The sequence below is a fragment of the Rana temporaria genome, chromosome 12, assembly GCF_905171775.1.
Source record: "Rana temporaria chromosome 12, aRanTem1.1, whole genome shotgun sequence".
NCBI classification, from domain to species: Eukaryota; Metazoa; Chordata; class Amphibia; order Anura; family Ranidae; genus Rana; species Rana temporaria.
In genome coordinates, this window is record NC_053500.1 from 47855 (window position 1) to 74313 (window position 26459).

The 26459-nt window shown below is 54.0% G+C and overlaps 1 protein-coding gene across 1 annotated transcript in view; it reads left to right on the forward strand.

Annotated features, from left to right (window-relative positions):
* ARSG (arylsulfatase G) overlaps positions 1–26459 on the forward strand; it is a 64018-nt gene that overhangs the window by 11712 nt on the left and 25847 nt on the right. The window contains exons 4-6 of the mRNA XM_040330689.1: positions 7638–7755; positions 13766–13772; positions 15212–15342. Coding sequence (XP_040186623.1) covers positions 7638–7755; positions 13766–13772; positions 15212–15342 — 256 coding nt within the window. The remainder of the gene's footprint in view (positions 1–7637; positions 7756–13765; positions 13773–15211; positions 15343–26459) is intronic.

A 26459-nucleotide genomic window follows, 5' to 3' on the forward strand; every position in this document is an offset into this window, starting at 1 on the left:
TACATGGTGCGGGAATACCTAGGGGCAAGATCAGACTTTCCCACCGAAAATCCTCTGGCATACTGGGTCTTGAGGATGGATCACTGGCCAGAGCTTGCACAGTACGCAATTGAGCTACTGGCTTGTCCTGCATCCAGCGTTCTTTCAGAACGCACATTCAGTGCTGCTGGAGGCTTTGTGACCGATCACAGGGTGCGCCTCTCCACCGACTCCGTGGATCGACTGACCTTCATAAAAATGAATCAGGCTTGGATCAACACCAGCTACCAATCAGCTGATGCTGATGTAACTGAATTTTTTTTGGAAATGTCAGATCCCTTGGAGACTGCCTATGCTGAGTGACTGTCCTGTTATGCTGCTGACTGAATACCCTTCTCCTCCTCAATGATCTTGCTGATAGCTAGTAAGAACATTGTTGGTTCTGGGCACCGCCACCAGTGCCTAAGGCCCAATTTTTCTGCCCCTGTTCAACAGGGGCGTGTAATTACAATTCTTGATCTAATATTTCACAACAGGGCGTTCCAGCACCCACCAAGACTAACTGTGAGGACTTACAGTGTTGTGGCAACACCAACACCTAGGGCCCAAATTTCTGCAGAGTATATACGGTAGGCCCCAACTTTCAAACATCCAACTTACAAACGGAAGGAGACAACAGAAAGTGAGAGGAAATCTCCCCCTAGGAAGGGAAATTCTCTTCTGTAAGAGGTGTCTCCTGTCCACTGATGCTTTATCACCAATCCTTGTTTCACAAAAAAAAACTAATTTAAAAAAAATCATTTGTCATTGGGACAGAAAGTGAGGTGCAATCTTCTGAACAGATGCACACAGACAGCAGAACAAATGTTACAGGGGTGCTAACCCTTCTCTATGTTTTCAGAAAAGAAGATTTTATGGCTGAAGCTACACTTTAAAGAAATTCCAGTTCACAATTACAAACAGATTCTACTTAACAACAAACCTACAGTCCCTGGGCCAGATTCAGATACAAGATACGACAGCATATCTCCTGATACGCCGTCGTATCTCTGAGTGCGCTCGGTCGTATCTATGCGCCTGATTCATAGAATCAGTTACGCATAGATATCCCTAAGATCCGACAGGTGGAAGTGTCTTACACCGTCGTATCTTAGGCTGCATTTTCAGGCTGGCTGCTAGGTGGCGCTTCCGTATGTTTACGCAAGGAATATGCTAATTAGGTAGATACGGCGATTCAGAAACGTACGTCCCGCTGGCGCATTTTTTTACGTCGTTTACGTTCGGCGTATAGTTACCCCTGCTATTAGGCGTAGCTAATGTTAAGTATGGCCGTCGTTTCCGCGCCGAGTTTTGACATTTTTACGTTGTTTGCGCAAGTCGTTTGCGAATGCGGCTTTACGTCATTTACATTCAAGTCGAATCCAATACGTCCTTGCGGCGTAATTTGGAGCAATGCACCCTGGGATATTTTATGGACAGCGCATGCGCCGTTCCAAAAATACGTCAAAAACGCAGGGTCAAGTACAATTTAAATAAAACACGCCCCCAACATCCCCATTTGAATTAGGCGGCCTTATGCCGCAACACATACGCTACGCCGCCATAACTAAGGGCGCAAGTTCTTTATGAATACAGAACTTGCGCCCAAATTTACAGCAGCGTATCGTATCGGAGATACGTTACGCCAGCAGAAAAGATCCGCTGATCTTTCTGAATCTGGCCCCCTGTCTTGTTTGCACCGCCTGTATACTGCTGTTCAAAGTATATAGGGCCAAAGGGGCTTGTAATGACCTGGGGGGAGGGGGGGGGGGGAACCCATGCTATTTTTCTCAGTGATTTTCATCCATATTGCAGGGACCAAACATTACATTAAAGCCGTAAGCAGTCTTAAATTACTTTTTTCTTATAGTAATCTTATTTTGTGCAGGGACAGTTCTAAACATGGGAAACACGTGCCACCTCGCAGGCATACTATAGACACCCAGCAGGTACCATATTTAAAGGAATTTTTCACTTTAATCATCATTAAAATCGCTGCTCCATAAAAAACAACAGTTTTTAACACTTTTTTTTCCATTGATACATGTTCCCTGGGGCAAGACCCGGGTTATCAAACCCTTTTTCCTAAAATAACGTGCAGATTGGGCTTTAAAATGAGCACTTTTGAATTTGAACGTTCGAGTCCCATAGACGTCAATGGGGTTCGATATGTTCGTGCGAACGTTAGGTCCGTTCAAAGGTTCTGGTGCGAACTGAACGCGGGGGTGTTCGGCTCATCCCTAGTGAGAAATAACAAACTTCCCCTTACAGCCCTCATGTGAGGAGTTCTCTGGAATCTACAAGCAGAGGCTACACTGAATACCCCCCATGTCTCTAGAATTGTCTTTCTATACACGGAAGAATAGAAGAACTTCGCCCCTTTCACACGGATGACTAGAATAGGGATTTTCCACTGCAGCTAAAAGCCCACAATGCTTTCACACACAGCGTTTAGCTGCGATTTCGTTGCATGCGGTTTGGTGCGAATAGAAAAAATAGAACTGAATGCGTCCAGGAGCGATTTAGCGCAGCTATACGCACATAAGCGCAGGAAATCGCAGTCTTTTGTGTCAGCTGCGGATATCAGCGTGAGAAAAAAAAGAACAACAGGAAGCGCATCATAATTAAAAAAAAGAAACAGGGTTGCTATAGGAATGACTACCGCAGCTAAACGCGGCCGCATGTAACCGCAATGTACAAATGCAGCGAATCGCAGTGGGTGGAGCCTTGAATTTCACAGAACATTTACATGCAAAACAGCCGTCCGTGTGAAAGGCGCCTCAGACTCGTTTCTGGAGACTCATAATCATTTCATCCCGGTGATTGGTCAGGGCAGTCATAGGAGTGGCACTGAGAGTGCTGTGTGTTGCCATGGGAGATGACTGATTGCCACTTACCTCACAACCCAAGGCTGCTTCCTGAAGCTACATCAGGTATCCTACGTGAGGGAAGGACATCAGTCAGGTGACTGTCCCTTGGTGACGTGTGACTGACGTGTGACTGACATGTGACTGTCCCTTGCTGACGTGTGACTGACGTGTGACTGACATGTGACTGTCCCTTGCTGACGTGTGACTGTCCCTTGCTGACGTGTGACTGACGTGTGACTGACATGTGACTGTCCCTTGCTGACGTGTGACTGACGTGTGACTGTCCCTTGCTGACGTGTGACTGACGTGTGACTGACATGTGACTGTCCCTTGCTGACGTGTGACTGACGTGTGACTGTCCCTTGCTGACGTGTGACTGACGTGTGACTGACATGTGACTGTCCCTTGCTGACGTGTGACTGTCCCTTGCTGACGTGTGACTGACGTGTGACTGACATGTGACTGTCCGTTGCTGACGTGTGACTGACGTGTGACTGTCCCTTGCTGACGTGTGACTGACGTGTGACTGACATGTGACTGTCCCTTGCTGACGTGTGACTGACGTGTGACTGTCCCTTGCTGACGTGTGACTGACGTGTGACTGACATGTGACTGTCCCTTGCTGACGTGTGACTGACGTGTGACTGACATGTGACTGTCCCTTGCTGACGTGTGACTGACGTGTGACTGTCCCTTGCTGACGTGTGACTGACATGTGACTGTCCCTTGCTGACGTGTGACTGACGTGTGACTGTCCCTTGCTGACATGTGACTGACGTGTGACTGACATGTGACGGACATGTGACTGTCCCTTGCTGACGTGTGACTGACATGTGACTGTCCCTTGCTGACGTGTGACTGACGTGTGACTGTCCCTTGCTGACATGTGACTGACGTGTAACTGACATGTGACTGACGTGTGACTGACGTGTGACTGTCCCTTGCTGACATGTGACTGACGTGTAACTGACATGTGACTGACGTGTGACTGACGTGTGACTGACGTGTGACTGTCCCTTGCTGACGTGTGACTGACGTGTGACTGACATGTGACTGTCCCTTGCTGACGTGTGACTGACGTGTGACTGACATGTGACTGTCCCTTGCTGACGTGTGACTGTCCCTTGCTGACGTGTGACTGACGTGTGACTGACATGTGACTGTCCCTTGCTGACGTGTGACTGACGTGTGACTGTCCCTTGCTGACGTGTGACTGACGTGTGACTGACATGTGACTGTCCCTTGCTGACGTGTGACTGACGTGTGACTGTCCCTTGCTGACGTGTGACTGACGTGTGACTGACATGTGACTGTCCCTTGCTGACGTGTGACTGTCCCTTGCTGACGTGTGACTGACGTGTGACTGACATGTGACTGTCCCTTGCTGACGTGTGACTGACGTGTGACTGTCCCTTGCTGACGTGTGACTGACGTGTGACTGACATGTGACTGTCCCTTGCTGACGTGTGACTGACGTGTGACTGTCCCTTGCTGACGTGTGACTGACGTGTGACTGACATGTGACTGTCCCTTGCTGACGTGTGACTGACGTGTGACTGACATGTGACTGTCCCTTGCTGACGTGTGACTGACATGTGACTGTCCCTTGCTGACGTGTGACTGACATGTGACTGTCCCTTGCTGACGTGTGACTGACGTGTGACTGACATGTGACTGTCCCTTGCTGACGTGTGACTGTCCCTTGCTGACGTGTGACTGACGTGTGACTGACATGTGACTGTCCCTTGCTGACGTGTGACTGACGTGTGACTGTCCCTTGCTGACGTGTGACTGACGTGTGACTGACATGTGACTGTCCCTTGCTGACGTGTGACTGACGTGTGACTGTCCCTTGCTGACGTGTGACTGACGTGTGACTGACATGTGACTGTCCCTTGCTGACGTGTGACTGACGTGTGACTGACATGTGACTGTCCCTTGCTGACGTGTGACTGACATGTGACTGTCCCTTGCTGACGTGTGACTGACATGTGACTGTCCCTTGCTGACGTGTGACTGACGTGTGACTGTCCCTTGCTGACATGTGACTGACGTGTGACTGACATGTGACGGACATGTGACTGTCCCTTGCTGACGTGTGACTGACATGTGACTGTCCCTTGCTGACGTGTGACTGACGTGTGACTGTCCCTTGCTGACATGTGACTGACGTGTGACTGACATGTGACTGACATGTGACTGTCCCTTGCTGACGTGTGACTGACATGTGACTGTCCCTTGCTGACGTGTGACTGACATGTGACTGACATGTGACTGTCCCTTGCTGACGTGTGACTGACGTGTGACTGACGTGTGACTGTCCCTTGCTGACGTGTGACTGACGTGTGACTGACGTGTGACTGTCCCTTGCTGACGTGTGACTGACGTGTGACTGACATGTGACTGTCCCTTGCTGACGTGTGACTGACGTGTGACTGACATGTGACTGACGTGTGACTGACATGTGACTGACGTGTGACTGTCCCTTGCTGACATGTGACTGACGTGTGACTGACATGTGACTGTCCCTTGCTGACGTGTGACTGACGTGTGACTGTCCCTTGCTGACGTGTGACTGACGTGTGACTGACATGTGACTGACGTGTGACTGACATGTGACTGACGTGTGACTGTCCCTTGCTGACATGTGACTGACGTGTGACTGACATGTGACTGTCCCTTGCTGACGTGTGACTGACGTGTGACTGTCCCTTGCTGACGTGTGACTGACGTGTGACTGTCCCTTGCTGACGTGTGACTGACGTGTGACTGACATGTGACTGACGTGTGACTGACGTGTGACTGACGTGTGACTGACGTGTGACTGTCCCTTGCTGACATGTGACTGACGTGTGACTGACGTGTGACTGTCCCTTGCTGACGTGTGACTGACATGTGACTGACGTGTAACTGACATGTGACTGACGTGTGACTGTCCCTTGCTGACATGTGACTGACGTGTAACTGACATGTGACTGACGTGTGACTGACGTGTGACTGTCCCTTGCTGACATGTGACTGACGTGTAACTGACATGTGACTGACGTGTGACTGACGTGTGACTGACGTGTGACTGTCCCTTGCTGACGTGTGACTGACGTGTGACTGACATGTGACTGTCCCTTGCTGACGTGTGACTGACGTGTGACTGTCCCTTGCTGACGTGTGACTGACGTGTGACTGTCCCTTGCTGACATGTGACTGACGTGTGACCGACGTGTGACTGTCCCTTGCTGACGTGTGACTGACGTGTGACTGTCCCTTGCTGACGTGTGACTGACGTGTGACTGACATGTGACTGATGTGTGACTGTCCCTTGCTGATGTGTGACTGACGTGTGACTGACGTGTGACTGACGTGTGACTGTCCCTTGCTGACGTGTGACTGACATGTGACTGACGTGTGACTGTCCCTTGCTGACGTGTGACTGACGTGTGACTGTCCCTTGCTGATGTGTGACTGACGTGTGACTGACGTGTGACTGTCCCTTGCTGACGTGTGACTGACATGTGACTGACGTGTGACTGACATGTGACTGACGTGTGACTGACGTGTGACTGTCCCTTGCTGACGTGTGACTGACATGTGACTGACGTGTAACTGACATGTGACTGACATGTGACTGTCCCTTGCTGACATGTGACTGACGTGTAACTGACATGTGACTGACGTGTGACTGACGTGTGACTGTCCCTTGCTGACATGTGACTGACGTGTAACTGACATGTGACTGACGTGTGACTGACGTGTGACTGACGTGTGACTGTCCCTTGCTGACGTGTGACTGACGTGTGACTGACATGTGACTGACATGTGACTGTCCCTTGCTGACGTGTGACTGACGTGTGACTGTCCCTTGCTGACGTGTGACTGACGTGTGACTGACGTGTGACTGTCCCTTGCTGACGTGTGACTGACATGTGACTGACATGTGACTGTCCCTTGCTGACGTGTGACTGACGTGTGACTGTCCCTTGCTGACGTGTGACTGACGTGTGACTGACGTGTGACTGTCCCTTGCTGACGTGTGACTGACGTGTGACTGACATGTGACTGTCCCTTGCTGACGTGTGACTGACATGTGACTGTCCCTTGCTGACGTGTGACTGACGTGTGACTGTCCCTTGCTGACGTGTGACTGACGTGTGACTGACGTGTGACTGTCCCTTGCTGACATGTGACTGACGTGTGACTGTCCCTTGCTGACGTGTGACTGACGTGTGACTGACGTGTGACTGTCCCTTGCTGACGTGTGACTGACATGTGACTGATGTGTGACTGACATGTGACTGTCCCTTGCTGACATGTGACTGACGTGTGACTGACATGTGACTGACGTGTGACTGACATGTGACTGACGTGTGACTGACATGTGACTGTCCCTTGCTGACGTGTGACTGTCCCTTGCTGATGTGTGACTGACGTGTGACTGTCCCTTGCTGACGTGTGACTGACATGTGACTGACGTGTGACTGACGTGTGACTGACATGTGACTGACATGTGACTGTCCCTTGCTGACATGTGACTGACGTGTGACTGACATGTGACTGACGTGTGACTGACATGTGACTGTCCCTTGCTGACATGTGACTGACGTGTGACTGACATGTGACTGACGTGTGACTGTCCCTTGCTGACGTGTGACTGACGTGTGACTGACGTGTGACTGACATGTGACTGACGTGTGACTGTCCCTTGCTGACATGTAACTGACGTGTGACTGACGTGTGACCGCTTCCTCTCCTCAGGATTTCACTACTACTTTGGAATCCCATACAGTAATGACATGGGCTGCTTAGACACAACCGGGTACAACCTTCCCCCGTGCCCGCCCTGCCCGCGGAGCCCGCGAGAGCCGCCATACTGGTAATGTATAAAGCCGCTGTCTTCCTTCTTCTCAGCATCATACCATTCCTTCCACCATGGGGCCCCATTCCTTCCACCGACACCAACCACGGGGCCCCATTCCTTCCACCGACACCAACCACGGGGCCCCATTCCTTCCACCGACACCAACCACGGGGCCCCATTCCTTCCACCGACACCAACCATGGGGCCCCATTCCTTCCACCGACACCAACCATGGGGCCCCATTCCTTCCACCGACACCAACCACGGGGCCCCATTCCTTCCACCGACACCAACCACGGGGCCCCATTCCTTCCACCGACACCAACCACGGGGCCCCATTCCTTCCACCGACACCAACCACGGGGCCCCATTCCTTCCACCGACACCAACCATGGGGCCCCATTCCTTCCACCGACACCAACCATGGGGCCCCATTCCTTCCACCGACACCAACCACGGGGCCCCATTCCTTCCACCGACACCAACCATGGGGCCCCATTCCTTCCACCGACACCAACCATGGGGCCCCATTCCTTCCACCGACACCAACCACGGGGCCCCATTCCTTCCACAGACACCAACCACGGGGCCCCATTCCTTCCACCGACACCAACCACGGGGCCCCATTCCTCCCACCGACACCAACCATGGGGCCCCATTCCTTCCACCGACACCAACCACGGGGCCCCATTCCTTCCACCAACACCAACCACGGGGCCCCATTCCTTCCACCGACACCAACCACGGGGCCCCATTCCTTCCACCGACACCAACCATGGGGCCCCATTCCTTCCACCGACACCAACCATGGGGCCCCATTCCTCCCACCGACACCAACCATGGGGCCCCATTCCTTCCACCGACACCAACCATGGGGCCCCATTCCTTCCACCGACACCAACCATGGGGTCCCATTCCTCCCACCGACACCAACCACGGGGCCCCATTCCTTCCACCGACACCAACCATGGGGCCCCATTCCTTCCACCGACACCAACCACCATGGGGCCCCATTCCTTCCACCGACACCAACCATGGGGCCCATTCCTTCCACCGACACCAACCATGGGGCCCATTCCTTCCACCATGGGGCCCCTCTCCTTCCACCGACACCAACCATGGGGCCCCATTCCTTCCACCGACACCAACCATGGGGCCCCATTCCTTCCACCGACACCAACCATGGGGCCCCATTCCTTCCACCGACACCAACCATGGGGCCCCATTCCTTCCACCGACACCAACCATGGGGCCCCATTCCTTCCACCGACACCAACCATGGGGCCCCATTCCTTCCACCGACACCAACCATGGGGCCCCATTCCTCCCACCGACACCAACCACCATGGGGCCCCATTCCTCCCACCGACACCAACCACCATGGGGCCCCATTCCTCCCACCGACACCAACCATGGGGCCCCATTCCTTCCACCGACACCAACCATGGGGCCCCATTCCTTCCACCGACACCAACCATGGGGTCCCATTCCTTCCACCGACACCAACCATGGGGCCCCATTCCTCCCACCGACACCAACCATGGGGCCCCATTCCTTCCACCGACACCAACCATGGGGCCCCATTCCTTCCACCGACACCAACCATGGGGCCCCATTCCTCCCACCGACACCAACCACCATGGGGCCCCATTCCTCCCACCGACACCAACCATGGGGCCCCATTCCTTCCACCGACACCAACCATGGGGCCCCATTCCTTCCACCGACACCAACCATGGGGCCCCATTCCTTCCACCGACACCAACCATGGGGCCCCATTCCTTCCACCGACACCAACCATGGGGCCCCATTCCTCCCACCGACACCAACCACGGGGCCCCATTCCTTCCACAGACACCAACCACGGGGCCCCATTCCTTCCACCGACACCAACCACCATGGGGCCCCATTCCTTCCACCGACACCAACCACGGGGCCCCATTCCTTCCACAGACACCAACCACGGGGCCCCATTCCTTCCACCGACACCAACCACGTGGCCCCATTCCTCCCACCGACACCAACCACGGGGCCCCATTCCTTCCACCGACACCAACCACGGGGCCCCATTCCTTCCACCGACACCAACCATGGGGCCCCATTCCTCCCACCGACACCAACCATGGGGCCCCATTCCTTCCACCGACACCAACCATGGGGCCCCATTCCTTCCACCGACACCAATCACGGGGCCCCATTCCTTCCACCGACACCAACCACGGGGCCCCATTCCTTCCACCGACACCAACCACGGGGCCCCATTCCTTCCACCGACACCAACCACGGGGCCCCATTCCTTCCACTGACACCAACCATGGGGCCCCATTCCTTCCACCGACACCAACCATGGGGCCCCATTCCTTCCACCGACACCAACCACGGGGCCCCATTCCTTCCACCGACACCAACCACGGGGCCCCATTCCTTCCACAGACACCAACCACGGGGCCCCATTCCTTCCACCGACACCAACCACGGGGCCCCATTCCTTCCACCGACACCAACCACGGGGCCCCATTCCTTCCACCGACACCAACCACGGGGCCCCATTCCTTCCACCGACACCAACCATGGGGTCCCATTCCTTCCACCGACACCAACCATGGGGTCCCATTCCTTCCACCGACACCAACCATGGGGCCCCATTCCTTCCACCGACACCAACCATGGGGCCCCATTCCTTCCACCGACACCAACCATGGGGCCCCATTCCTTCCACCGACACCAACCACGGGGCCCCATTCCTTCCACCGACACCAACCACGGGGCCCCATTCCTTCCACCGACACCAACCACGGGGCCCCATTCCTTCCACCGACACCAACCACGGGGCCCCATTCCTTCCACCGACACCAACCACGTGGCCCCATTCCTCCCACCGACACCAACCACGGGGCCCCATTCCTTCCACCGACACCAACCACGGGGCCCCATTCCTTCCACCGACACCAACCACGGGGCCCCATTCCTTCCACCGACACCAACCACGGGGCCCCATTCCTTCCACCGACACCAACCACGGGGCCCCATTCCTTCCACAGACACCAACCACGGGGCCCCATTCCTTCCACCGACACCAACCACGGGGCCCCATTCCTTCCACCGACACCAACCACGGGGCCCCATTCCTTCCACAGACACCAACCACGGGGCCCCATTCCTTCCACCGACACCAACCACGGGGCCCCATTCCTTCCACCGACACCAACCACGGGGCCCCATTCCTTCCACCGACACCAACCATGGGGCCCCATTCCTTCCACCGACACCAACCACGGGGCCCCATTCCTTCCACAGACACCAACCACGGGGCCCCATTCCTTCCACCGACACCAACCACGTGGCCCCATTCCTCCCACCGACACCAACCACGGGGCCCCATTCCTTCCACCGACACCAACCACGGGGCCCCATTCCTTCCACCGACACCAACCATGGGGCCCCATTCCTCCCACCGACACCAACCATGGGGCCCCATTCCTTCCACCGACACCAACCATGGGGCCCCATTCCTTCCACCGACACCAACCACGGGGCCCCATTCCTTCCACCGACACCAACCACGGGGCCCCATTCCTTCCACCGACACCAACCACGGGGCCCCATTCCTTCCACAGACACCAACCACGGGGCCCCATTCCTTCCACCGACACCAACCACGGGGCCCCATTCCTCCCACCGACACCAACCACGGGGCCCCATTCCTTCCACCGACACCAACCACGGGGCCCCATTCCTTCCACCGACACCAACCATGGGGCCCCATTCCTTCCACCGACACCAACCATGGGGCCCCATTCCTTCCACCGACACCAACCATGGGGCCCCATTCCTTCCACCGACACCAACCACGGGGCCCCATTCCTTCCACCGACACCAACCACGGGGCCCCATTCCTTCCACCGACACCAACCACGGGGCCCCATTCCTTCCTCCAACACCAACCACGGGGCCCCATTCCTTCCACCGACACCAACCACGGGGCCCCATTCCTTCCTCCAACACCAACCACGGGGCCCCATTCCTCCCACCGACACCAACCACGGGGCCCCATTCCTTCCACCGACACCAACCACGGGGCCCCATTCCTCCCACCGACACCAACCACGGGGCCCCATTCCTTCCACCGACACCAACCACGGGGCCCCATTCCTTCCACCGACACCAACCATGGGGCCCCATTCCTTCCACCGACACCAACCATGGGGCCCCATTCCTTCCACCGACACCAACCACGGGGCCCCATTCCTTCCACCGACACCAACCATGGGGCCCCATTCCTTCCACCGACACCAACCATGGGGCCCCATTCCTTCCACCGACACCAACCATGGGGCCCCATTCCTTCCACCGACACCAACCATGGGGCCCCTCTCCTTCCACCGACACCAACCATGGGGCCCCTCTCCTTCCACCGACACCAACCATGGGGCCCCATTCCTTCCACCGACACCAACCACGGGGCCCCATTCCTTCCACCGACACCAACCACGGGGCCCCATTCCTTCCTCCAACACCAACCACGGGGCCCCATTCCTTCCACCGACACCAACCACGGGGCCCCATTCCTTCCTCCAACACCAACCACGGGGCCCCATTCCTCCCACCGACACCAACCACGGGGCCCCATTCCTTCCACCGACACCAACCACGGGGCCCCATTCCTCCCACCGACACCAACCACGGGGCCCCATTCCTTCCACCGACACCAACCACGGGGCCCCATTCCTTCCACCGACACCAACCATGGGGCCCCATTCCTTCCACCGACACCAACCATGGGGCCCCATTCCTTCCACCGACACCAACCATGGGGCCCCATTCCTTCCACCGACACCAACCATGGGGCCCTATTCCTTCCACCGACACCAACCACGGGGCCCCATTCCTTCCACCGACACCAACCATGGGGCCCCATTCCTTCCACCGACACCAACCACGGGGCCCCATTCCTTCCACCGACACCAACCACGGGGCCCCATTCCTTCCACCGACACCAACCATGGGGCCCATTCCTTCCACCGACACCAACCATGGGGCCCCATTCCTTCCACCGACACCAACCATGGGGCCCCATTCCTTCCACCGACACCAACCACGGGGCCCCATTCCTTCCACCGACACCAACCACGGGGCCCCATTCCTTCCACCATGGGGCCCCTCTCCTTCCACCGACACCAACCATGGGGCCCCATTCCTTCCACCGACACCAACCATGGGGCCCCATTCCTCCCACCGACACCAACCATGGGGCCCCATTCCTCCCACCGACACCAGCCATGGGGCCCCATTCCTTCCACCGACACCAACCATGGGGCCCCATTCCTTCCACCGACACCAACCATGGGGCCCCATTCCTTCCACCGACACCAACCATGTGGCCCCATTCCTTCCACCGACACCAACCATGTGGCCCCATTCCTTCCACTGACACCAACCATGGGGCCCCATTCCTCCCACCGACACCAACCATGGGGCCCCTCTCCTTCCACCGACACCAACCACGGGGCCCCATTCCTTCCACCGACACCAACCATGGGGCCCCTCTCCTTCCACCGACACCAACCACGGGGCCCCATTCCTTCCACCGACACCAACCATGGGGCCCCATTCCTTCCACCGACACCAACCATGGGGCCCATTCCTTCCACCGACACCAACCATGGGGCCCCATTCCTTCCACCGACACCAACCATGGGGCCCCATTCCTTCCACCGACACCAACCATGGGGCCCATTCCTTCCACCGACACCAACCATGGGGCCCCATTCCTTCCACCGACACCAACCATGGGGCCCCATTCCTCCCACCGACACCAACCACGGGGCCCCATTCCTTCCACCGACACCAACCACGGGGCCCCATTCCTTCCACCGACACCAACCACGGGGCCCCATTCCTTCCACCGACACCAACCATAAAGCACTATTGAGGGCATTTCTACTCCCACTGATCACAGTCTGAAACGCTGATCTGGCTTTTTATTTACTTACACAGAGGGTCCTCTATGTTTTTAGAGTGTAAGCTCCTCTGTACAGAGACTGATGTGACTGTGGGGGGAGGGGACATTAGAGTGTAAGCTCCTCTGTACAGAGACTGATGTGATGTGGGGAGGGGGGACATTAGAGTGTAAGCTCCTCTGTACAGAGACTGATGTGATGTGGGGGGAGGGGACATTAGAGTGTAAGCTCCTCTGTACAGAGACTGATGTGATGTGTGGGGGGAGGGGACATTAGAGTGTAAGCTCCTCTGTACAGAGACTGATGTGATGTGGGGGGGAGGGGACATTAGAGTGTAAGCTCCTCTGTACAGAGACTGATGTGATGTGTGGGGGGGGAGGGGACATTAGAGTGTAAGCTCCTCTGTACAGAGTCTGATGTGATGTGGGGGGAGGGGACATTAGAGTGTAAGCTCCTCTGTACAGAGACTGATGTGATGTGGGGGGGGGGACATTAGAGTGTAAGCTCCTCTGTACAGAGACTGATGTGATGTGGGGGAGGGGACATTAGAGTGTAAGCTCCTCTGTACAGAGACTGATGTGATGTGGGGGGAGGGGACATTAGAGTGTAAGCTCCTCTGTACAGAGACTGATGTGACTGTGGGGGGAGGGGACATTAGAGTGTAAGCTCCTCTGTACAGAGACTGATGTGATGTGGGGGGAGGGGACATTAGAGTGTAAGCTCCTCTGTACAGAGACTGATGTGATGTGGGGGGGAGGGGACATTAGAGTGTAAGCTCCTCTGTACAGAGACTGATGTGATGTGGGGGGAGGGGACATTAGAGTGTAAGCTCCTCTGTACAGAGACTGATGTGATGTGGGGGGAGGGGACATTAGAGTGTAAGCTCCTCTGTACAGAGACTGATGTGATGTGTGGGGGGGGGGAGGGGACATTAGAGTGTAAGCTCCTCTGTACAGAGACTGATGTGGGGGGGGGGGAGGGGACATTAGAGTGTAAGCTCCTCTGTACAGAGACTGATGTGATGTGGGGGGAGGGGACATTAGAGTGTAAGCTCCTCTGTACAGAGACTGATGTGATGTGGGGGGGAGGGGACATTAGAGTGTAAGCTCCTCTGTACAGAGACTGATGTGATGTGGGGGGAGGGGACATTAGAGTGTAAGCTCCTCTGTACAGAGACTGATGTGATGTGGGGGGAGGGGACATTAGAGTGTAAGCTCCTCTGTACATATAAATGTATAGTAAGGATATCGGACACTCGGTGTGTTTCTTCTTGCAGGAAGCTCGGCGGATGGAACACGAAGCTCGGCGGATGGAACACGAAGCTCGGCGGATGTGACACGAAGCTCGGCGGATGGAACACGAAGCTCGGCGGGTGGAACACGAAGCTCGGCGGATGGAACACGAAGCTCGGCGGGTGGAACACGAAGCTCGGCGGGTGGAACACGAAGCTCGGCGGATGGAACACGAAGCTCGGCGGGTGGAACACAAAGCTCGGCGGGTGGAACACGAAGCTCGGCGGGTGTGACACGAAGCTCGGATTACCTCTGATGGAAAACTCTCAGATTTTGGATCAGCCGGTGGATTTGAATGGCTTGGCCGGCAGATACGCAGAGCGGGCCGCGGAGTTCATCAGAGATGCCAAGTCAGTGATTATTGCATTACTAGTCTTGTACACTGGAGCACGGTGTTCCTGATGCCCCTTTACTACCCTCTGTGGCCCCCTATGTTCCCTGTGACCGTCCCGCCCTCTGTGGCCCCCTATGTTCCCTGTGACCGTCCCGCCCTCTGTGGCCCCCTATGTTCCCTGTGACTGTCCCGCCCTCTGTGGCCCCCTATGTTCCCTGTGACTGTCCCGCCCTCTGTGGCCCCCTATGTTCCCTGTGACTGTCCCGCCCTCTGTGGCCCCCTATGTTCCCTGTGACCGTCCCACCCTCTGTGGCCCCCTATGTTCCCTGTGACTGTCCCGCCCTCTGTGGCCCCCTATGTTCCCTGTGACTGTCCCGCCCTCTGTGGCCCCCTATGTTCCCTGTGACCGTCCCGCCCTCTGTGGCCCCCTATGTTCCCTGTGACTGTCCCGCCCTCTGTGGCCCCCTATGTTCCCTGTGACCGTTCCGCCCTCTGTGGCCCCCTATGTTCCCTGTGACTGTCCCGCCCTCTGTGGCCCCCTATGTTCCCTGTGACCGTCCCGCCCTCTGTGGCCCCCTATGTTCCCTGTGACCGTCCCGCCCTCTGTGGCCTCATGTTTCTGGTGACCTTGTACCTTATCCTATATTTCTGGTGAATGGCCCCCCTGGTGCCTGTGTTCCCACCATCTGTGTCTTTGATGCCCATATTCCCAGGCCTCAGTATTCCCCCGTGTCCTCGATGCCCATGTTCCTGACCATTGTGTCTCTGTTTCCTTGGTGCGTTTGTTCCCACCCAGTCTCTCCTCCCTTCTGTGTCCTTGGTGCCCGTATTCCCATCCCCAGTATACCCCTGTGTTCTTGGTGCCCGTGTTCCCGACCCCTCTTCCTTCGTGTCCTTGGTGCCCGTGTTCCCGGCCCCTCTTCCTTTGTGTCCTTGGTGCCCGTATTCCCATCCCCAGTATACCCCTTTGTTCTTGGTGCCCGTGTTCCCGACCCCTCTTCCTTCGTGTTCTTGGTGCCCGTGTTCCCGGCCCCTCTTCCTTCGTGTCCTTGGTGCCCGTGTTCCCAGACTCTCTTCCTTTGTGCCCGTGTTCCCGGCCCCTCTTCCTTCGTGTCCTTGGTGCCCGTGTTCCCAGACTCTCTTCCTTTGTGCCCGTGTTCCCGGCCCCTCTTCCTTCGTGTCCTTGGTGCCCGTGTTCCCAGACTCTCTTCCTTTGTGCCCGTGTTCCCGGCCCCTCTTCCTTCGTGTCCTTGGTGCCCGTGTTCCCAGACTCTCTTCCTTTGTGCCCGTGTTCCCGGCCCCTCTTCCTTCGTGTCCTTGGTGCCCGTGTTCCCAGACTCTCTTCCTTTGTGCCCGTGTTCCCGGCCCCTCTTCCTTCATGTCCTTGGTGCCTGTGTTCCCAGACTCTCTTCCTTTGTGCCCGTGTTCCCGGCCCCTCTTCCTTCGTGTCCTTGGTGCCCGTGTTCCCAGACTCTCTTCCTTTGTGCCCGTGTTCCCGGCCCCTCTTCCTTTGTGTCATTGGTGCCCGTGTTCCCAGTCTCTCTTCCTTCGTGTCCTTGGTGCCCGTGTTCCCAGACTCTCTTCCTTTGTGCCCGTGTTCCCCGCCCCTCTTCCTTTGTGTCCTTGGTGCCCGTGTTCCCGGCCCCTCTTCCTTTGTGTCCTTGGTGCCCGTGTTCCCACTCCCTGTTCCTTCGTGTCCTTGGTGCCCGTGTTCCCGGCCCCTTTTCCTTTGTGTCCTTGGTGCCCGTGTTCCCGGCCCCCCTTCTTTAGTGCCTGTATTCCCAGTCTCTCTTCCTTTGTGTCCTTGGTGCCCGTATTCCTGACCCCTCTTCCTTAGTGCCCGTGTTCCCGGCCCCTCTTCCTTTGTGTCCTTGGTGCCCGTGTTCCCGGCCCCTCTTCCTTAGTGCCTGTATTCCCAGTCTCTCTTCCTTTGTGTCCTTGGTGCCCGTATTCCCGACCCCTCTTCCTTGGTGCCCGTGTTCCCGGCCCCTCTTCCTTTGTGTCCTTGGTGCCCGTGTTCCCAGTCTCTGTTCCTTTGTGTCCTTGGTGCCCGTGTTCCCGGCCCCTCTTCATTTGTGTCCTTAGTGCCCGTATTCCCGGCCCCTCTTCCTTGGTGCCGTGTTCCCGGCCCCTCTTCCTTGGTGCCCGTGTTCCCTGCCCCTCTTCCTTGGTGCCCGTGTTCCCGGCCCCTCTTCCTTGGTGCCCGTGTTCCCGGCCCCTCTTCCTTGGTGCCCGTGTTCCCGGCCCCTCTTCCTTGGTGCCCGTGTTCCCGGCCCCTCTTCCTTGGTGCCCGTGTTCCCGGCCCCTCTTCCTTGGTGTCCTTGGTGCCCGTGTTCCCGGCCCCTCTTCCTTTGTGTCCTTGGTGCCCGTGTTCCCAGTCTCTGTTCCTTTGTGTCCTTGGTGCCCGTGTTCCCGGCCCCTCTTCATTTGTGTCCTTAGTGCCCGTATTCCCGGCCCCTCTTCCTTGGTGCCGTGTTCCCGGCCCCTCTTCCTTGGTGCCCGTGTTCCCGGCCCCTCTTCCTTGGTGCCCGTGTTCCCGGCCCCTCTTCCTTGGTGCCCATCAACTTTCAGTTCCATGGTTCAGCCAGAGCAGTCAGTCAGTCAGTCAGTCAGTGTCAGAGGTGGAGTAGGGTGCTTCGGACCTTCCGTTACGAGCCTGCTCCCACCCAGACCTGACAGTCAGCTACTAGGCAGACTACCATTACCTGTCCTGCACAGGGAACAGCTACTAGGAACTACTGGGAACCAGGAATCCAGCTCTCTTCTCTCCTCGTGGACTCCTTCACTCGCCGCAGGTAAGACCCTGCCTCTCAGGGCCTACCATCCAGGGGAACCACTGACGGCCGTCCTTCTCAGGGCAGCCGTCACTCAGACCCCTCACTGCGGCTCTCTATTCCCCTCTTGGGCTCGGCATCCCCACTCGCACGGCCACCCACGATTGTGGTGGCCCCTAGACACCCCACCTGGGTGTATTTTCGGCGCTTCTCGGCGTTTTTTACACGCCCGCGCCAGCCTGCTACTTTCCGCGGCCGCCGCGCCTCAGGAAAGTCCGCGGCTTCAGCCGCGGCCTACCGGCGCTCCGTCCGTTTTCTCCCTTCGCCTGCCACCAATAGTGCGGGTCTTTCTGATTATCGCCCCTGCACCCCCAGAGGTCCCCTCCACCCCCCTGCTAAGCAACCAGATTGGGGGAATCATTTTCTTACCAACCTGGTTGCCCCCCCAGCCTGGGTCCTGTATCTTTGCCTGGCGGCCATCTTGGTGCACCCCAGCAACAGTGACACCCAGCATCCCCCCCCCCCGCTTTTTCCCCTCATTAAGTTCAGCAGTCTTTGACCCAGGGCTTGAAGCCGATCGCCTTTAGGGATCAGGAAGGAATTTTTTTTCCCTGCCGCAGCACATTGGCCAGCTTGCCCAGGGTTTTTTTTGCCTTCCTCTGGACCAAGGACTGCTGAGAGCGAGGATTCTCCGAATCCTCTCTCACCGATCACCCGCACCCCCGCCCACGGTGACTGGCAACAATGGTTAAATTGCGATACTCTGCGGAAACCATTTGGGGTCTGAGACAATTCGCAACAATATTACCTGCCGTCACCAAAAAAGCCTTAAAATCAGATCAACTTTTGAGAATCGATCGACGATCGATCATCAAAAATTTCAACCATTCAACACAGCTCAAGCACATATCATGTGCGTTGCTTAACACTAGATCAGCAGTTAAACACCGATCAGAAATCCATGATTTCTTACTACAAAACGATCTAGACTGCCTCTTCATTACAGAAAGTTGGCTGTCAGACGATTGCAACACCATTCTTGGAGAACTGGTACCAGCAAATTATCGTATCCTAACGGAAAATAGAATAGGGCAAAGAGGAGGAGGCCTGGCGGTGATTCATAAGTCTCATATTGCAATCACTAAACCGGTCCTTCAAAATCCTCTACCTTTTATGGAAACCCTTACGCTTCAACTTCAAGCTCACTCCCAGGAGACCGTTCACATTCTCCTCTGCTATAGGCCCCCTGGGCCCAAATCGCAGTTGATTTCAGCATTAACGGAGTTCATATCCACTTACTCCCTTAACAGCAATCATCTTTTGCTGCTCGGGGATTTCAATTTGTGGGCCAACTCCTCACAGGATCCCATCGCGGATGCCTGCATCGACCACCTGGAAGGGTTAGGTCTTCAGCAACTTATATGCGGACCCACGCATGCTTCAGGTCACACTCTCGACCTAATTTTCAGACAAAATCTGAAAATAAACATTCTGGGTATTGAACCTTTGCCATGGACAGACCACCATGCAATTAGCTTCATAATTCCCAGAATTCCACTAGTTATGAAAGTACCCAAGCCGGTGACAATACACTGGGCTAGATCTCAGAGGAAGCTCCACTCGGAACTCTTCAGATCTACCCTGGGAAACCGAATTGGGGCTATTCCTCCTCAGCTAGCAGCCTCAGATACCTTGGATGCCATAAATGCAGCTCTGTTACAGTCAGCCGACTTAGCAGCACCAAAGCGCAAAGTCCGCAGCCGGGCAAAAAAGTCCAGCTGGTTCAATAACCAGCTGTCGCTATTGAAGCAAGAGCGCAGAAGGGCGGAAGCCGCCTGGATAAGAAGTCCTTCAGAAGACCGCCTCAACTTCTACAAAGCAGTAACTACACGATATCACAAGGAAATTTTCAAAGCCAAGAAACTTCACTTTTCCACGGTGATTAACAGCGCAATGAATCGCCCACGTGAACTCTTCAGGATGGTCACCCAGACCATGAATCCGGGATGTCTTGAAGTCCCCACTTCAGACACCCAAGAGTTCTGCAATGAACTATCGGATTTCTTCATCAACAAAATTGAAAAAATTCGGGTAAGTATTCGGCAAAACAATACTCCACTCAGCCCCCTCTTCAATCAAAACACCGACGGAACGCCTCTACAATCTACTAAGTTCACTTTGGAACCCATCTCCATTGATACCACAAAAAAATTCATTGGTGCGCTGCGCAACAGCACAGCACCCAATGACATCATTCCCACCAAGCTACTGAAGGAATGTGCCGACATCCTGGCGCCTCCGATCACACAGCTTATAAATCAGTCATTTAAGGAAGGCATAGTGCCTTCCCTGCTGAAAGAGGGCACAATCCTGCCGATCTTGAAAAAACCTAATTTGGATCCTATGGACCCAACTCACCGCCGTCCCATAACAGGTCTAAATGCTCTGTCCAAGATAATGGAGAAAGTGGTGGTAAATCAGCTGCAACAGCATCTGGATACCCACAACCTACTCGATCCATTTCAATCCGGGTTCCGTCCCGGACACGGGACAGAAACGGCCTTACTGAAAATATGGGATGATGCGCTCGAGGCCGCAGACGAAGGAGAATCGTGTCTCCTGGTTCTGCTGGACCTAAGCGCAGCCTTTGACACAGTAGACCATAAATTGCTACTGAGACGACTAACAGAAGTCGCCGGAGTCTCAGAAGATGCCTTACCATGGTTCTCCTCTTTTCTCGGAAACCGTTCACAAACAGTGAAACTGGGATCTTTCACGTCAGAAAAACGCGCGGTGCCATGTGGGGTCCCCCAAGGATCCCCCCCATCACCGGTGCTGTTTAATATCTATCTTCGTCCTCTCTTTGATATTATCAGTAGCCAAGAACTACTCTATCACTCGTATGCAGACGACACGCAGTTGTACTTTCGCATCTGCCAAAAAAAGGATCATCATCTCAGATTAGAGAAATGTCTCTCTTCAATAGAAAACTGGATGACTAAGAGTTATCTCAAACTCAATAGCGCTAAAACAGAACTCTTTATGTTCAATGCCAGTCGGAAGAGACAACCGACAACAAACTGGACTCCTTCGCCCATCCTGGGTCAGACTATCTCCCCTAGCTCCAAAGTCAAAAGTCTAGGAGTCACGTTTGACACCTTCATGACAATGGACGCACAAATAGGGTCAGTAGTCAGCGGGACGCACCATTTGATGCGCCTTCTACGCAGACTTATTCCATTTATTCCCAAAGAAGACATAGCAGTCGTGGTGGGAACAATCGTGAATTCCAGACTGGACTATGCAAATGCCCTTTACCTCGGGCTCCCCAAGTACCAAATCGCTCGTCTTCAAGTCGTACAGAATACGGCCGCTAGACTTGTGACTGGGAAAAAATCTTGGGAATCAATCTCACCTTCGCTGAGATCCCTTCACTGGTTGCCAGTGAAAGACAGAATTGCATTCAAAGCACTCTGCCTGACACATAAGTGCATCCATGGGAAGGCTCCTCGATATCTTTGCGACAAGATCAAAACGCACAATTGCAACCGCATTCTGCGATCCACCGACCAAAATCTGGTCAAGGTTCCTAAAACCAAATACAAGTCCAAAGGAGAAAGAAGGTTTGCTTTCCAGGGCCCCAGGCTTTGGAATGCTTTGCCAACCAGCATTCGGTTGGAGCAAAACCACCTGTCTTTCAGAAGGCAGATCAAAACCCTGCTTTTCTGGAAGGCATGAGACACTAACAACTAGCGCCCAGAAGCGATTCAGTTCGCATGTGCCGCGCTATATAAATTTTTCATTCATTCATTCATTCTTCCTTGGTGCCCGTGTTCCCTGCCCCTCTTCCTTGGTGCCCGTGTTCCCGGCCCCTCTTCCTTGGTGCCCGTGTTCCCGGCCCCTCTTCCTTGGTGCCCGTGTTCCCGGCCCCTCTTCCTTGGTGCCCGTGTTCCCGGCCCCTCTTCCTTGGTGCCCGTGTTCCCGGCCCCTCTTCCTTGGTGTCCTTGGTGCCCGTGTTCCCGGCCCCTCTTCCTTGGTGCCCGTGTTCCCGGCCCCTCTTCCTTGGTGCCCGTGTTCCCGGCCCCTCTTCCTTGGTGCCCGTGTTCCCGGCCCCTCTTCCTTGGTGCCCGTGTTCCCGGCCCCTCTTCCTTGGTGCCCGTGTTCCCGGCCCCTCTTCCTTGGTGCCCGTGTTCCCGGCCCCTCTTCCTTGGTGCCCGTGTTCCCGGCCCCTCTTCCTTGGGGTCCTTGGTGCCCATGTTCCCGGCCCCTCTTCCTTGGTGCCCGTGTTCCCAGCCCCTCTTCCTTGGTTTTATATATATATATATATATATATATATATATATATATATATATATATATATATATATATATATATATATGAAAAATTGTGCAAAACTAAACAAAGAAAATTAGGCAGCCAACACAACAAAAGGACGGTTGTAGAAAATGAAATTAAAGTGTAGCGCCAATGAAGACCCACCCGTTGAAAGAGGGGAAGTGAGTTACAAGACATAAACGCTCTGCTGGAAGCAGAAGGTCTAGGTTAGTGAACCTCAACTGAAAAACTAAAAAAAAAGGGGGGTAACTCCCAGACTATGGTATAAATCTGTCTGAGCATCCACTATATATTCTATAGTGCAAACAAGGAGTGCTATGTAAAAAATATTAAGTGCACCTGTGACAAATAAGTGACAAACTCAAAATAAAACACATGTGCAAAACAACTATTGAAAGTTAAAAGCACTAATCTTCAAATGTAATGAATGGTTAGTCCATATATTGTGATTTTTTAGAAAGAATGTCCATAACACCTGTAACGGCTACCCACTGGTAGTGAGGGGTATCGGCCGTTAGAGACGTCCTTTTCCCTGGCAAGCTGCGATATGCAGGTACAGCCGGTATATCCCATCGAACGCCCTTCCAAGAACGAGACGAGGCTACGTTTGAAGGGTCAAGTAGACTGTTTAATGGCACATTTCCCCTCGCTTATATGTGGTTACAAAACTGTACAGGAACAATGACATTCTCCGCCCCCCCCCCCCTCACACAGGGGGGGCTTCAATACACATGCTTTGAAATAATGACATTCCCTTGAGCCACTCAGTCTGTAGACCGTTTGGCTCCAATCTTACATTTAACATGACTTGATCAGACAATAGAATTCAATTAACCTTTAAAACAATTATACACTCACACATAATCCCCTTAGCATACACCTGACAGGAGGCCGCAACTACACAAAGGAGAGTCCATTAGCTATGCAAAGGGAATATTAGCATTTAGCAGTGAAAGAGTCACTCTATAATTAACCCTTTGAGCTCAGAATACAATGTGGTAAATCCAATTGTAACAAGTCATGCAGTTCTTTGTAGTCCTCACTGCATGATGGTTATCGATGTCCAGGCAGCATGCAAAGTTCCGTTACAACACCCTTGCTCGAGCAATTCCTTAAACGTGGTGCCACCCACAATTGATCAATTGATCTATATGTGTAAAGGAGAGAGTGAGTCCATATAATCAATATGTGGATACATTCCTCCTATTGGGCCTCAATGCAAATTCAGGAATGCGATCCTCCCTTGGTTACAGTAGCATAGTAAGTGTGAATAAGGTACCCTTACCAGACAAGGTGGACCCTCTACTCACCGTACGGTGGGAGGGTCTTACAGGCTTATGTGGGCCAGTTGCCCCCCTGGATCTCCGTCTGGAAATTCCTCCTAGATAGGGCCAGCTTCGGATAACTCCAGGCTTGACCTCCAGGTCAGAAAACATGATCGAATAGGTGAGCAGAGGACCTCAAAAGCCACGTAGTGGTACCAGTTCGAAGGTGTAACCATCGGGGGAAAAGAGAGAAATACTTCTCATGGTGTAGATGGTAAAAAATGTATTTGATAAAATTTGCAAATCCAAATACCACGCTGGTGATAGGCACAAATCACATAGAATTGGTAAAATAAAAAATAAAAATAAACCACACGTGAAAACAACAGCAAACTTCCACACCTTGGAGTAAATGGAATTATCCATCAAAGTTGTGCAATGGAGAAGCGATGAGGCTTATAGTACCTGACCGGTTTCGTCTTAAGCAGACTTCAACAGGGGTATCCTAATCGCCCCTGCCTCTCCCTTGCACCTTAAATAGTGGCACCCACCTGAATAGGATCACCTGTCCTCCATTACTCCCAAACGGCGTGCGTTTCACCCATGGTTCTACTCCTAAGGAGCTGCGTTCCATGCGCCGGAAAGTAGGGGGGCGGATCCTAGTATCAGAATCCTATAGGCCGTATAAAAAATGCCCCAATAGCCACTTGAAGTGGTGTGACGTGTCCCCGTTGCTCTCCCTCCAATCGGAGAGCACGAGCGCAATGACCAATCATGGGGCTCCGCCTCGAGTGGACGCTGGTGTGCGTCATGACGTTCGACGTCCATGCGCTCCACCATGCGTTCCACTCGTCTTCTACGCACCGCGCCCGAGCTCTGATTACCAGAGGGGAAGTGGCGTTGATGCGGAAGTGACGTCATGCGCTCCATATGCTGGAGTTTGCGCTCCACGGGGTCCTTACATGTCTTGGGAACAAAAAGATGCGACCAGCGCATCCTGTATATAATTAATACGTGTAAATAGGGGAGCGCTGTAGCAAACCCTCCTACATTAGATACAGATCAATAAAAACAGGACAGATACTAAGGATCGCCTAATCGGATCCCATGTAGATGGGTGCCAGCCACAAATACAGTAATGAGCCACAATTTGATTACCTCAATATTATAAGGAATACATAACTTATTCAGCCATTCTTTTCTTCAATCAGAGAATTATGACCAACAGAAACCCAAATCTATTATGATTGATTGATAAAGGCATTTACATCCCAATCCACGTTTAGGCCAAAGGGGACATAACTCTTTAGTTGGTATATCCAATATACTTCCAACCTTGACACTCCCCTAACATTGGGTTCCCCCCTCCAATGTGGGACAAATTTGTCGATGATTTGGAAGCTAGTGCCTTCCAGCTTCTTATTATGCCGCTCCAAATAGTGTCTGGGCACTGTATGATTGGTGCGACCTTTAAGAATGCTGGTAATATGTTCACCTACCCTTGTGGAAAAGCTCCGTATCGTACGACCAACGTACTGTTTTCCACAAGGGCAAGTGATAAGGTAGACTATGTATTTAGTCGCACAGGTGAAAAAATGCTTCATTGGGTATTCAACCCCTGTGTGTGTAGATCTGAAGCAAATTGTCTTCTTTCCACCATTAATATTATTAAGGCAGACATTACACCTTCTACAAGGATGAAAACCCTTAGAGAGGGGAAAGAAGGAGGGTTTAATAGGAGGATCAGAAATATTAGGGGCGATTTGGTTTCTTAAAGGGGAGGTTCACCCTAAAAATGACTTTCCCTTATTACACTGCCCTCCCCCCCCACATTACAATACGATTATGCCTATTACTTTACATACCTTCGTACAGCTATTCACCCGTGGCTTCCGGGTTGCGAGTCCCTCGGGAGTGGGCGTTCCTAACATGGTGGTGATTGACAAAAAACGAGCTCCCCCCCCGTCGCGTAAGCCGCGTCACGATTGGAAAAAGAAGCCGAACGGGGATGCGCAGTATCGTGAGACGGCTTACGCAACGGGGGGAGCTCGTTTTTTGTCAAAATGTCAATCACCACCATGTTAGGAACGCCCACTCCCGCGGGAATCGCAACCCGGAAGCTACGGGTGAATAGCTGTACGAAGGTATGAATGAATGAAAAACTTATAAAGCGCGGCGCATGCGAACTGAATCGCTTCTGGGCGCTAGTTGTTCGTGTCTCATGACATCAAAAGAGCAGAGTTTTGATCCGTCTTCTGAAAGTCAGGTGGTTTTCCTCCAACCGAATGCTGGTTGGTAAAGCGTTCCATAGTCTAGGACCCTGAAAAGCAAACCTTCTTTCTCCTTTGGACTTGTATTTGGTTTTTGGTACCCTGACCAGATTTTGGTCGGTGGATCGCAGAACGCGATTCGAATTGTGAGGTTCTATCTTGTCGCAAAGATATTGCGGAGCCTTCCCATGGATGCACTTATGTGTCAGGCAGAGTGCTTTAAATGCAATTCTGTCTTTTACTGGCAGCCAGTGAAGGGATCTCAGCGAAGGGATCTCAGTGAAGGGATCTCAGTGAAGGTGAGATTGATTCCCATTTTTTTTTCCCAGTCACCAGTCTGGCGGCCGTATTCTGTACGACTTGCAGACGGGAGATTTGGTACTTTGGGAGTCCGAGGTACAGTGCGTTGGCATAGTCCAGTCTGGAATTCACGATTGTTCCCACCACGACTGCTACGTCTTCTTTGGGGATAAATGGAATAAGTCTGC